General features: G+C 40.2%; 1 protein-coding gene across 1 annotated transcript; it reads left to right on the forward strand.

The window, feature by feature from the left end:
* Positions 1-376: 376 nt before the first annotated feature.
* On the forward strand, positions 377-14,090 carry star (steroidogenic acute regulatory protein). Its single transcript, XM_062961128.1, has 7 exons — positions 377-566; positions 2,084-2,197; positions 2,311-2,438; positions 4,163-4,321; positions 5,895-6,079; positions 8,706-8,799; positions 10,050-14,090. Exons 1-7 carry the CDS (start codon positions 503-505, stop codon positions 10,167-10,169), a joined length of 864 nt encoding a protein of 287 aa, XP_062817198.1. The 5' UTR covers positions 377-502; the 3' UTR covers positions 10,170-14,090.
* Positions 14,091-14,362: the final 272 nt, after the last annotated feature.

Consider the following 14,362-nt stretch of genomic DNA (forward strand, 5'->3'; position numbering starts at 1 on the left):
GCAAGCTTGATTAGCATTGAAAAGCCTAGCAGCTTCAAAGCCTGGCTGCTTCCTGGCTGGGGGAATCATTTGTGCCCCTAGTCCTAGGAAATGTAGAGAACTGACTGTAGTTTAATGAAGCATTCTGCTGCTAAGAAATGTAGGGCAAGCATCCCACTTCTGGACTTGCTTATCACGGAGCTGTTTCACAGCACAGCAACCCTGTTTGGAAAACAACTGGCCGTTTTCTAATTGTGGTGCTGCTGTGACCCAAGACTTTCTCTCTACTGGGGCTTCCCCTTCTGTGATGCCAGCTCCCCATTTCGCCTCCTCCCAGCTCATGAGGGTTGGCCTTGACGTCAGCCATAAATGATGCCTTTCCTTATCTCTCTGCTGACAAACCAGCATCCTTCATCTGGTGTACTTAAGGATAGAAGCCTCTGCCTTCAGTGCACAGGCGAGAGGCTCGGAGAGATAGTCAAGCCCAAGGATCCCTGATAACTTCTAAAAGACCGGTGTTAAGATGCTGCCAGCAACTTTCAAGCTGTGCGCCGGCATCTCCTACAGACACCTGCACAACATGACAGGTAAGAACAAGCCCAAAAGACTTCTGCACTTCTACACTGCCATATAATCCAGATCATCAAAGCAAATAATCCACATTATCTGCTTTGAACTGGATTATATGACTCTACACTGCCATATAACCCAGTTCAAAGCAGATAATCTGGATTTTATATGGCAGTGAAGAAAGGGACTTAGCTATCTTTCCATAACCTCGTGCTCCTAAAATGGGTTGGATTACTGCCTTGAATATGACTTCAATAAAAATAATGAGAGTGTTTTCTATCAGCCCAAAGAGACTGAGATCCTATTCTCAATATAAATATCCTCCAGTCGAAGTCATTTATTATGTCTCCATAGGAAATGCAATGTATCTGGGCAAACGGTCAATGACTTTCCTATTCAAGAAGGCTATTAATTTGTAAACCGAAGAGCATCTTATGAGGTTATATTGTTCTTTCTAAATGTGTGTTTATAAAAACACTACTGTTTAATCTGGTTTTAATTGTGTGTGTGTGTGTGTGTGTGTATACACACACACATACATACACACACATACATACATACATACATACAGTAGAGTCTCACTTATCCAAGCCTCGCTTATCCAAGCTTCTGGATTATCCAAGCCATTTTTGTAGTTAATGTTTTAAATACATTGTGATATTTGGTGCTAAATTCGTAAATACAGTAATTACAACATAACATTACTGCGTATTGAACTACTTTTTCTGTTAAATTTGTTGTATAACATGTTTTGGCGCTTAATTTGTAAAATCATAACCTAATTTGATGTTTAATAGGCTTTTCCTTAATCTCTCCTTATTATCCAAAATATTCGCTTATCCAAGCTTCTGCCGGCCCCTTTAGCTTGGATAAGTGAGACTCTACTGTATATATACACACATACATACATATACATACATATATATATAATTATTTTGGAAGCCACTCTGGAAGAAAGGTGCAATAAAATAATAATAATAATAATAATAATAATAATAATAATAATAATAATAATAACTATTATTATTATTATTATTATTATTATTACTACTACCTTGTTTTACCTCTCCTGGGGCCATGATGGCACAGTCGGTCAAACAGCTGAGCTGCAGAACCTGCTGACCGAAAGGTCCGCAGTTTGAATCTGCTGAGCAGGGTCAGCTCCCACTGTAAGCCCCAGCTTCTGCCAACCTAGTAGTTCAAAAACATGCAAATCTGAATAAATCAGTAGGTCCCACTCTGGCACGAAGGTAACAGTGCTCCATGCAGACATGCCGGCCACATGACCATGGAGACATCTACAGACAGTGCTGGCTCTCCCGTTTAGAAATGGAGATGAGCACCAACCCACAGAGTCAGACTTCACAAGACTTAATGTCAAGGCACTGAATAGCCTTGCAGCGTCAAAGCCGGGCTGCTTCCTGCCTGGAGGCATCTTTTGTTGGGAGGTGTTTGCTTTTGTTGTTCCAAGAAGAGTGTTTCATGCTACAGTTCCCTTTTCATCTCAGCTGTATTTCTTATTTCCACCTCTTAGGCTTGAAAAAACGTGCCGCCATCACCATTGTGCAGGAGCTGAACAAATTAGCCTTTTCGCAACCTGGCCCCACCAAGTGGATCAACCAGGTCCGCAGAAGGAGTTCTCTGTTGAGTAAGTAATAGGATTTGTCATCCTTTTCTTTGTTTGGACGGTTGAATCTCTGGACTGAAACAATTGTTTGCAAACATTTAAATATGAAAACCTTGCTCAACTGAATGTTACAGGTTCTAGGCTGGAAGAGAATCCCTTCAGTGACACAGAGATGTCCTACATTAAGCAAGGCCAGGAGGCCCTTCAGAAGTCCCTGAAAATCCTTGAAGGACAGGATGGCTGGAAAACAGAGACCGTCCTGGTAGGTCCGCAGTGTTGTGGGTGGGTTTGTTGTCTTGGGTGCCTTTCATCTCAAAGGCAGAGGTTTCAGGCAACCTTCATTTACTCGGATTCGGGCACAGGAGGGCAAGTTATGTAGTCAAAACATATAGTAGTCAAAACATAAGTTAAAATCATTGGCTTTTATTAAGAGAGTAGAAGGACAGGGAAAGGAGAAGAAGGAGAAAGAAGTTTTTTATTGTGTCAGAAGCAACTTGAGAACATACTGGTGTGAGAGAATTGGCTGTCTACAGAGACGTTCCCCAGGGGACGCCCACATGTGTTGCTGGGAGGCTTCTCTCATGTCCCCGCAAGCTAGAGCTGACAGATGGGAGCTCGCCCCATCTCACATATTTGAACCCGCAACTTTCAGGACAGCAACTCAACCTTCAGGTCAGCAGTCCAGCCGGCACAAGGGCTTAACCCATTGTGCCACCATGCCTCCACAAGAAACATTGTGAGATCTGTTATATAATAGTAAATTAATTTCCCCAGTAGAGCAGGTGAAGACAAAGTGCTGCCCTTCAAATATCATTGTTATGGATACCCTAGCCGGCCTTGTTATTAGTGAGGATTGTTGGGAACCGCAGTCCAACAATATCTAGAAGAACACATTCTGCCCATCCCTGAAGTAGGATGTCTCTGGCAAATAATGGCCTATATGATGATAATAATAATAATAATAATAATAATAATAATAATAATAATAATAATAATAATAATAATAATTGTTTATTTATACCCTGCCACCACCTCCCTGAAGGGACTTGGGGTGACTTACATGGGGCAGAGGCCCAAACAACATAACTGAACAAAATAAACAACAACATAAACATAATTCACAGTATAAAAAGATAAAAGCAGTAATACAATATAAAACGAAAATATTATAACAGTTAATAAAATCAATCAACTGAAGCAGCAATGTAAGAATAAAATGATGAATTGAAGTGCATAGATTTTAAGGACATAATAAAATACAGGATAGATTATTAATACAGTAGAGTCTCACTTATACAACATAAATGGGCCGGCAGAATGTTGGATACGCGAATATGTTGGATAATAAGGAGGGATTAAGGAAAAGCCTATTAAACATCAAATTAGGTTATGATTTTACAAATTAAGCACCAGAACATCATGTTATACAACAAATTTGACAGAAAAGGTAGTTTAATATGCAGCAATGCTATGTAGTAATTACTGTACAGTATTTACGAATTGAGCACCAAAATATCACGATGTATTGAAAACATTGACTACAAAAATGCGTTGGATAATCCAGAACGTTGGATAAGCAAGTGTTGGTTAAGTGAGACTCTACTGTACCTGTATCGCATTGTATGGGCACCTCATGTTGTGTACACTATTATTGTATCCTGTAATGTCATTGCCAGAGTTGACATGAGCGCATAGAGTGGCATCATGTTAATAGCATATGCAGGCATAAGTCAATGTTATCTCTGAGGATGACCTTTTTGGTAAATGCAGAGATAATAATAGTCTGGAATTGAGTATTGTGAGGATGTATGTTTAGACTGGATATCACTGGAGCTTGCATATATGTGCTTCCTGCAGGTATCTATCTGGTAGCTGCATTTGAGATGAATTGCAACTTGAAACACATAGCAACATTCTGAACCTTTGTGGGTTTGGTTTGATCAGTGCTTCTCAATTTTTCAGTTCTCTCTTCTTCTTCTCCTGCAGGGCAATGGTGATAAAGTCCTAAGCAAAGTACTCCCAGATGTGGGAAAGGTATTTCGCCTTGAGGTGGTCGTCAATCAACCCCTGGACTGTGTCTATGGTGAGCTGGTGGAAAGGATGGAGCAGATGGGGGACTGGAACCCAAACATCAAGGAAATCAAGGTAAACATGCACGCATGCGTGTATATGCCCAAACTCAGATAAGCACATTGCCAGGAAGGGGAGAATTCACCATTAGATGTCACCTCTGCAAGGAACATTGCATCCATGACTCTCCTGCTGTCTGTTGTTTGCAATTCTTTGATCTATGAATTGTACTAATATTGTTATGTTTAATTCTGTTTTTAATGTTTGCATATTTGTATATTTTAAATTATGTGGTCATACTTTTAACGTAAGCTGCTGAGTCTCCTTTGGGAGAGATAAAAGTGGGATAATCATCATCATCATCATCATCATCATCATCATCATCATCATCATGTTTGCACAAGTCTGACCCTCCCATGTAACCCTAAACAGCCCCTCCTCCTTGTCGAACTGATAAGTCCTGTGTTTATTTTAAAGTTTTAAAATTGTTTGGTTCTTGCTATGTATTTTAATCTTGTAACTTGTACTGTTTTATGCATATGTTAATTGTTGTTTTTAGGGCTTTGCCCCATGTGAGTCACCCCGAATCCCCTTGGGGAGATGGAGGTGGGATATAAGAAATAAAATTACCGTATATACTCGAGTATAAGCCAACCCAAATATAAAGCTGAGGCACCTAATTTTACCACAAAAAAACTGGAAAAACATTGACTCAAGTATAAGCCGAGAGTGGTAAATTTCAGAAATAAAAAGAGATACCAATAAAATTACATTAATTGAGGCATCAGTAGGTGAAATGTTTTTGAATATTTACATAAAGCTAAAATTTAAGATAAGACTGTCCAACTCTGATTAAATCATTATTGTCAAGGACAGAACGCCACAAGATTCAAAGTAACAGAGTTTATTAGATTACAGATTAGATTCTCATCTTCTTCAATGTAAATGTGCTTATGTATCCTTTTAATAATAATAGAGTAATAATAGAGTAAAATAATACATGTAATAATAATAATAAATAGAGTAAAATAATACATGTAATAATAAATAGAGTAAAATAATAAATGTAATAATAATAAGATCAGAGTGAAATAATAAATGTATTAATAATAATAAAAATAGAGTAAAATAAATGTAATAGTAGTAACAATAATAGAGAAAAATAATAAATGTAATAATACCAATAATAATAGAGAAAAATAATAAATGTACCATATATTCTCAAGTATAAGTTGACCCAAACATAAGCCAACCAGGACCCTCACCGAGTATAAGCCAAGGGGGGCTTTTTCAGTCTTAAAAAAGGGCTGAAAAACTAGGCTTATACTTTAGTATAGTAATAATTAACAACAACAACAACAACAACAACACCATATATACTGAGTCCCTTTGGGTGAGAAAGGCGGGGTAAAAATGCTGTAAATAAATAAATAAATGTATAAGGTGAGGGTAGGTTTGAGGACCATAATTATGGATTTTAGTATGGCCTGTGGATAAGTTGAATGGCACACAGATGCTAAAGGGGAAAGGAATTGGCCTATCGAGTGCAGATCTCTGACCAACACAAAGTTTATCCTATCTTTGGAAATGCACAGAGTGACTCTTTTCAAGAGATAATATCAGTCTAATTCTGGAACATTTTCCATAGATTCTGCAGAAAATCGGGAAGGATACTGTGATCACGCATGAAACTTCAGCTCCAACCCCCGGTAACATAGTTGGCCCACGGGACTTTGTGAGCGTCCGCTGCGCCCAGAGACGGGGCTCCACATGCGTTCTAGCTGGCATGTCCACCAACTATGCAGCAATGCCCGAGCAAAAAGGCGTCATCAGGTAAATAGCCCTTTAAAAACCCTAAACCCGTTGTATTGAAGGCTTTTAAGGTCAGAATCACTGGAACGTTGTGTGGTTTCCAGGCTGTATGGCCATGTTCTAGCGGCATTTTCTCTTGACGTTTTGCCTGCATCTGTGGCTGGCATCTTCAGAATATCCATGGCTGAAGATGTCAGCCACAGATACGGCAAAACACCCAGAGAAAATGCTGCTAGAACACAGCCAAATAGCCCGGAAAGGAAACCACGCAACACTCTAAATCCATTGCTTTAAAATGAAGTGGGAAATTTGTATGTGCCTCCAAATGTTGGACTCTAGTTCCCATCGGCCCCACCCAGCCTATATAATGGTACAACACTTGACAGGAATAGAAGGTAATTAATATCCATGCATGTGGTGGCACAATGGGTTAAACCCTTGTGCTGGCTGGACTGCTGACCTGAAGTAAGTAAGTAAGTAGTAAGTAAAAGTTTAGTTGTATACCGCCCCCTCTCCCGAAAGGGACTCAGGGCGGTTTCCAATATAAAATCAGCATAAAACATTGTACAATAAAACACTGAAAACACTATAAAACGCTATAAGAATTAAAAACAAAAACAAAACATAACAATTGACTAAAACAATCACATAAACAGAAGGAATATAATCATTCAAATAACATATGAATCTGAAAAGAAAAAAGAAAAAAGACCACTGGAATGGAGGAGAGGATGGCCTGGAGGGAGCACTAGAACTAAAATACAATGTTATATTCTAAGATGCTTTGGGGCAGAGGAATAAAGTGCAGTGTTTCAAGTCAAAGAGATGGCCTGTGCAACTACTATAGCTATGGGCTCGGTTATCCAAAGGTGCAGTGGAAGAGCCAGGTTTTAAGCAACTTTTCTGAAGGTTGGGTTGCTGACCTGAAGGTTGCTAATTTGAATCTGAGAGACAGGGTGAGCTCCTGTCTGTCAGCACTAGCTTGTAGGAACATGAGAGAAGCCTCCCAGCAGGATGGTAACACTTCCGTGCATCCCCTAGGCAACGTCTCTGTAGATGGCCAATTCTCTCACACCGGAAGCAACTTGTAGTATGTTCTCAAGTCGCTTCTGACGTGGAAAAAAATCTGGATTCTAATCCTAATCCATTATTGGCATTTAGGGTCCTTCCACACAGCCATATAACCCAGAATATCAAGATAGATAATCCACAATAACTACTTTGAACTGGGTTATCTGAGCAATTGGTAAGCTTGTTTGCTTCCTCAAGCCAGACTTTAATATACATGAAGTAAGAAGGTCAATTAAAATGTGCACTCCGTGGGAGAAGACTGCACCATTCCATGTGATACAAGTTGAAGGGGTTAGCACATCAGCACATTTGCTTCTTTCTTAACCCTTGTCAGTTCACCATAATGTGACAGGAGAACGAGTACTGGCAGAAACGGGTCAATCCTGTTCTTAAGGTTGAGCGATAGCAGTGAAGGTCAAAACAAGAGTCTTGTGGCACCATTAAAAACTAAAATGTTACGTGGGATACACTTTTGTGGGTTAGACTTGCCTATGTCAGAAGCATTTCACAGAAACCTAAAACCTTCGGTTGTTTTTGTATCAACAGCCCAAACACTACAAACCCCACAGCATCATTGAAGGTCGATGCCCCTTTACTTCTCTGATTCCATAATCCAAAACAAATTTAGTAGATAGTACACTTTGTCGTGGGATGCGGTCCGAAGTCAACTTGCACAGGGGAGCACCATGTATTACTGTTTGGAAAACGAGTGCTTCTAGATGACGTGAGGAAGAGGCAAGGGAGCTAAACGGAGCACTCTTTGCTGCAGTGTAGAGCAGCTTCCTTAGACCATAGCTCAGTGATGGAGTTTTGCTTGTTTACATTGTGACTCCATGAATTTCAGAGGGATTTCTTAGGCAAAGAAGCCAATTCCTTCCTTTGAAATATAGCTGACCACACATTGTATTCTTTAGGAATGTCCCATTCAACTACTAACCAGAGCAACCTCTCCTTATCTTCTAAGATCAGGTGCCTTTAGGGTCTTTCGTTCTTTCAATTCCTCGTACTTCCAGTTAAAAGGCTCAGATAGTAGATGGTGTAAACCTATACCAGGATTTGCAATAAACATGGGACAATAGTAAACAAATGAGTTGTGTTCTGTCACACACTGGGCCTGTAACTGATTGTCTTTTGTATAGGATGTACACCTTATGCCCAGCGGGAAGCCAGGGTGCCTAAAGAAAGGTTGTTGAGGAATTTTCCTGAAGAAGGATGGCCTATTGAGTCTTTAATGAAATAACAAGGTCTTTATTGATGAACCAGCACGTTGAACTACTATAACTTAAGGCAGCAATTTTGACCCAAGGCATTCAGATATATAAACCTTCTTTGCTTAGTTTCTACATACCTCACAAGCTCTGAGGATGCCTGCCATAGATGTGGGCAAAACTTAAGGAGAGAATACTTCTGGAACATGGCCATACTGCCTGGAAAAAACACAACAACCCCATGAAAGCCTTCAACAACACCAAGGCATACCACTTCACATTTCTATGCGAGTTACCCTAATATATGGATTTTATGGGAATGCACTTGATGTACTGTGCTGACATGATGCTCTCCAATTCTCCTGCAGAGGCGAAAATGGTCCCACGTGTATGATCCTTCGGCCACTCGCTGGAGATCCCTACCAGACCAAATTAACCTGGCTTCTCAGCATTGACTTGAAGGTAGCTACTATGGATGCACTGGATAAATCACTACATAAACAGGTTTTATCTGAGAGATTTCCCCGCTAGCTTTTGTGGTCACCTCCTTGCTGATGCAACCTGCTGAGGTTATTTTTTATAGTGATGTGGGAAAACAGCCATGTGAAGTGCAAACAAATACAGATCAAGTGTTGGAAACAAGAAAACAAAACAAATTGTGGCCTTCTGTTTCTGTGTATTATTTTGCACACTTTATGTAGTTACTGGGGCTGCAGTGGTGCAACAAGTTAAATCTCTGAGCTGCTGAAGTTGCTGATTGGAAGGTTGGCAGTTCGAATCTGTGGGATAGAGTGAGCTTCCACTGTTTAGCCCCAGCTTCTGCCCACCTAGCAGTTCAAAAACATGCAAGTGTAGATGCAATAGGTACCGCCCCGGAGGGGAGTGACGCTCCATGAAGTCATGCTGGCCACATGACCTTGGAGGTGTCTAAGGACAACGCTGGCTCTTCGGCTTAGAAATGGAGATGAGCACCAACCCTCAGAGTCGGACACAACTAGACTTAATGTTAAGGCGAAGCTTTTAACTTTACCTTATGTAGTTACTACTAGTGAACAAGATGGGGCAATATCTATGCAGATGTTCTACAAGAATTAGAAATCATACTGAATTTGATGTCCATTCTTGTTTCCTCCGTAAACATAATGAGTAGAAACTTGATATTTTTGAGGATCTCAAGTGTCAGGCCCATTGTCAGAGTTTAAGCCGACAACTGTTGCAATACAACTATTCCAAAACATTTTCGTTTTGTCAGAATGAACAATATGGTGTAATCTGATTGGGACCCGAGTTGAAAGCTCTGCCCAATCGAAACAACATGCCAGGGGATTCGGCACAAATGATCATTTTAAAAGAACACATGGAAATCAACCAGCTATGGCACAAAATGGCTCAGACCACATCCTGAAGGTTTGCCAGATTTAAAATGTTAGACAATTCCCATATAGTTATGTAGAAGAGGGAAATTTCACAGATGTTCATTGTCACAAAACCAGGTAACATGTAATACCTGCTGAAATTGTCTCTTCTACACAAACCATGCAAGGTACAGAGGTCCTGTCCAGTTTGCACTCTGGAGTCACATTGGAACTGGTAATAGTTCTGATAATACAGCAGGTCTTGTTAAATGTCCTAGGAGCTCAGGGTGACTTAATGCTGTCCATAAAACATACAGATTTAACATTTAACACAACTTCTTGTCCTTCTGATTCCAGGGATGGCTGCCAAAGACGATAATCAACCAAGTCCTTTCCCAGACGCAGGTGGATTTTGCCAACCATCTTCGCAACCATTTGACTAGCCATTCTGCCTCTGCACAGGCTGTATCCTGTTGAAGCAAGTCAAACTTTTATGCCTCCCATTCCTTCCGGATGATGACTTCCAACTCAAAGACCACTCATGTTGGCATCTTTCTTGAGCAGTTGAAGCCCACTGCTCTAGAAACATGGCACAATAATATTTTCTGATGGGGGCAGATTGCCTGTAGGCTTCTTGAAGTACATACTGACAAGTGGGATCTTGTATCTTCCCAGACAATTGAGCAGTAGATATACTGAGCCTAGTTGCTTGCTCCGTAGATCCTTTTACACTGAGAACATAGTGGGATGGTTGTCCTTTGGGTACACTTGAAGGAAAGAGAAATAGGTTATATTTGGCTTCAGTTCATCCAGAGGTTCAAAGCTCAGTGGAGATTTGAACCAAAGCCTCCGAAGTGTCTAATTCAAATAGTACTCAATTGACTGATGCATTTGTATGTTGCACCATCTTGTATCTGGGATATTCTGGTATTCAGGGTTGGTGAGGAACCATAGCTTAATGCTTTGCATAGAGAATTTCCCAAGCTGAGATCCTAGCATTACCAATCCAAGTAGAATCATATCAGGCAGTGAAAGGGGTTTTTTACCTGAGAATACAGGGAGGTATTGCTGATAATTGAAGGCTGGATAGAACCTGATCTGTTCTATTGTTTGGCTTTAGATGTTCCACAGGGCACCTTCCCCATTCCCATGCTTATTTGGTCATATTATGTCATGAAAAAAACAACCCTAAAATCCCTTCTTCCTGAGGATACCTATGGACCTGCATCGCAGGGGGTTCAACTGGATGGCCCTTATGGTCTCTTTCAATTCTGATTCTACCTCCTGTCATTGTCTCTGGCCATTGCTTCGGCTTCTCAGCATCCCAAATTCCAACTAGCTCCCAGAGGAAACTGACAGTCTAGTTATTGCTTTTTTCTTATTTCTCTTTCCGCTTGTTTGCTTGCAGATGGCAGGAAATAAGTAGGCTCAGGAAGAAAGAAACACCAAATATTGAGTGCCCCCCACCCTACCCTGAAGCATGGAAGCTCCCCTCTTATGTGGAATCACGGTGACTCTCCAAATATGTGGAACTCCCATTCTCATTGACCCTTGCCAATCTGCCCAGTGGTGAGACATGATGGGAATGGTAGTTCATCAAAATCTACAGGGCCAAATGATCCCCTTGCCTTGTCTAGAAATTACTTTTTTATGGATCTATGGGGAAATATTGGGGCCCGTTCGCCCTACACAATTATAGTGCTTTGCTTCCACTTCAACTGGAATCCTGTGACTTACAGTTTAGGGAGGAGCATTTAACATTTAAGGAGCCCCGGTGGCGAAGTGTGTTAAAGCATTGAGCTGCTGAACTACCAGACTGAAAGGTCCCAGGTTCAAATCCGGGGAGCGGAGTGAGAGCCCGCTGTTAGCTCCAGCTTCTGCCAACCTAGCAGTTCGAAAACATGCAAATGTGAGTAGATCAATAGGTACCACTCCGGCGAGAAGGTAATGGCGGTCCATGCAGTCATGCCAGCCACATGACCTTGGAGGTGTCTATGGACAACGTTGGCTCTTCGGCTTAGAAATGGAGATGAGCACCAAGCCCCAGAGTCAGACATGACTGGACTTAAGGTCAGGGGAAACCTTTACCTTTATTTAACATTTCCATCCACCTGAACATTAGGAAGAACTACTTCACTGTGAGAGTTTTTTGGAAGTGGAGCACTCGACCTCGGAGTGCAATGGAGGCTCATTCCTTGGAGGCTTTTATGCAGAGGCATGATGGCCGTCTGTCGGGGGTGATTTGAATGCGATTTTCCTGCTTCTTGGCAGGGGGTTGGACAGGATGGCCCATGAGGTCTCTTCCAACTCTGATTCTATGATTCTATGTGTGCTACAAATACCAGGATTGCACCTGTGGGCCCTTCCGCACAGCCATATAACCCAGAATATCAAGGCAGAAAGTACCACAATATCTGTTTTGAACTGAAATATATGGCAATGTGGGAAAATGTGGGATTTTCTGCCTTGATATTCTGGATTATATGGCTGTGTGGAAGGGCACTGAGTTAGCATGACAGTAAAAGTGGAATATAAGACTATATTTGCAAAGTGAGAGTGAGTCCCCAGTAGCTACACATGATCCTTGAGATGTGATCTTACCACTCCTTATTGTTTTGGCCACAAAGGTACAATCATGCTTTGAAGAGGTTTAGAAAGAAAAATGTGTCACTCATGGAACTGTAATATCCTGTTTGTAAAAAACAAACAAACAAAAAACAACCCTCTGGTCCTGCCCATTAAAAGTCGAGCAGTTCCCCAAGTCAACAACTAGCAGCTCAAAATTCAACCACTTAAAACCCAGTAAACTCACCTTGCGAATCTAATCTTTCATCCTGAGGCAATTGAGGAATTGGCATCTTATCCCTGTTGTCCCTTGATATTTATTTCAGTATTATTATTAGTATTTCACACTACCTGAATCCTTGAAGGTATGCCACGACGCATAGTCGTCTCTAAAAATCAATGTATTTATTATTATTTTCCTGTGGGCGTAGCTAAACCATGCATTATTTAGTATTTTATTCAATGTATTTATTGATTTTTAGTACTAACAATCTAATTTACAATCAAAATAAATATACATTCAAAAGATTAAGAAATGGAGACAAGGGGGAAAAGGTGAAGACAAAAAGACACATTACTAAGAGAGAATAGGGCTCTGGCCCAACAATGCTTAACTATAATGAAAAGAAAAATATTTTATATTAATTTCTTCTGGTATCAGATTTCAAGAGTTGATTTTTTTTCCTAGCAGCTTTCTTCACTGTCCAACTTCCACAATAATATGTAGAAGTGGGAAATATGATGGCATGTATCAGCCAAATTTTATTCTTCAACTATTTACCTTTATGTTCCAGGAGCTTGCCTAGTTCCTTCATAGTTACCCTTCCAGGTACTAGTTTACTTCCAGTTTATTTCAATACAGAAGGATAAATTTAACTTTCCCCATTTTTCTAAGTCATTTTTTATTCCTTTCCAGATTTTTTGTAGTTGTTTTGAATTGATAAGCAATTTTTCTTTGTGATTGTGAGTCACAAATATTTAATCCCCTTTATTTCTACTTGGAGTTTGGAAGAGCAGTCAATTCACTGTCCTTCTAAGGCAAGCTAAATTGCATTTCTAGTTGAACATGTTGCATTGCCATTTACTGATACCCAAGCTATTTGAACTGAATATTAACTTGAACTGATAAAAAGATATTATTCAGGCAACAAAGACAAAGTCAATTATCTTCAATACTTAAAATACGTAATTCCAAGAAACGTTATCCAATGCTTTCTCTGCATCTAAAAAAACTAAAGCAGCTTTTTTTGTCATTGAGAGGTTCGAAAAAACCAGTAATGTTAAGAGTAGTTCTTACATTGCATTTATGATGTTCATTTGTTTTAATCGTATCAGAAGCAATTTGAGAACATACTGAAAGTCACTTCTGATGTGAGAGAATTGACTGTCTACAGAGACGTTGCCCAGGGGATGCCCGGATGTGTTGCCATCCTGCTGGGAGGCTTCTCTCATGTCCCCGCAAGCTAGAGCTGACAGATGGGAGCTCACCCTGTTTCACAGATTCAAACTGGCAACCTTCACGTCAACAGTCCAGCCGGCACAAGGTTTTAACTCATTGCACCACTGCAGCTCCTTTTCATGATAGCCAGGTATCTCAGAAGCAAAATCCTTCAATTTTGCCTACTTGTTTCCTTCAGTTAAAACACTGTAAATCATGCAATGTAAAGTTTTATTTCAAGTTATGTGACAAAAAATATTTTTTACAATCCAAGGTGTCTTTGCAACTGACAGATGCAGAAAACAGTCTTAAGTTTCAGAAAGAGGTGGTTTTGCAATTTCAACTTTGTCAATCTACACTTCTGAAAATAAAAAATGGAAACAAAGTGATTTAAATACGTTGTGTGAGACTCCTTTATGTTTTGTCTTTGCCTAAATGAACACGATTTGATGTTCATAGCACTGAAGATACATCCAAAACAGCTGTTCGTGTTGCAAGAGGTCAACCTGTGATCCTGGTGGCATGTTTACAATGTTATGGTTCCACTTTTCTATCTTCCACTCAGGCACATTATCAGCATTTGCCTCAAAAGAGTTTATGGCCAATGGTCTTGTGGTGGTGTCATCCTACTAACTGTATTTCCAACATAATGAAATAATATGTTGGT

This window comes from Anolis carolinensis, unplaced genomic scaffold (assembly GCF_035594765.1).
Source record: "Anolis carolinensis isolate JA03-04 unplaced genomic scaffold, rAnoCar3.1.pri scaffold_8, whole genome shotgun sequence".
Classification (NCBI taxonomy): domain Eukaryota; kingdom Metazoa; phylum Chordata; class Lepidosauria; order Squamata; family Dactyloidae; genus Anolis; species Anolis carolinensis.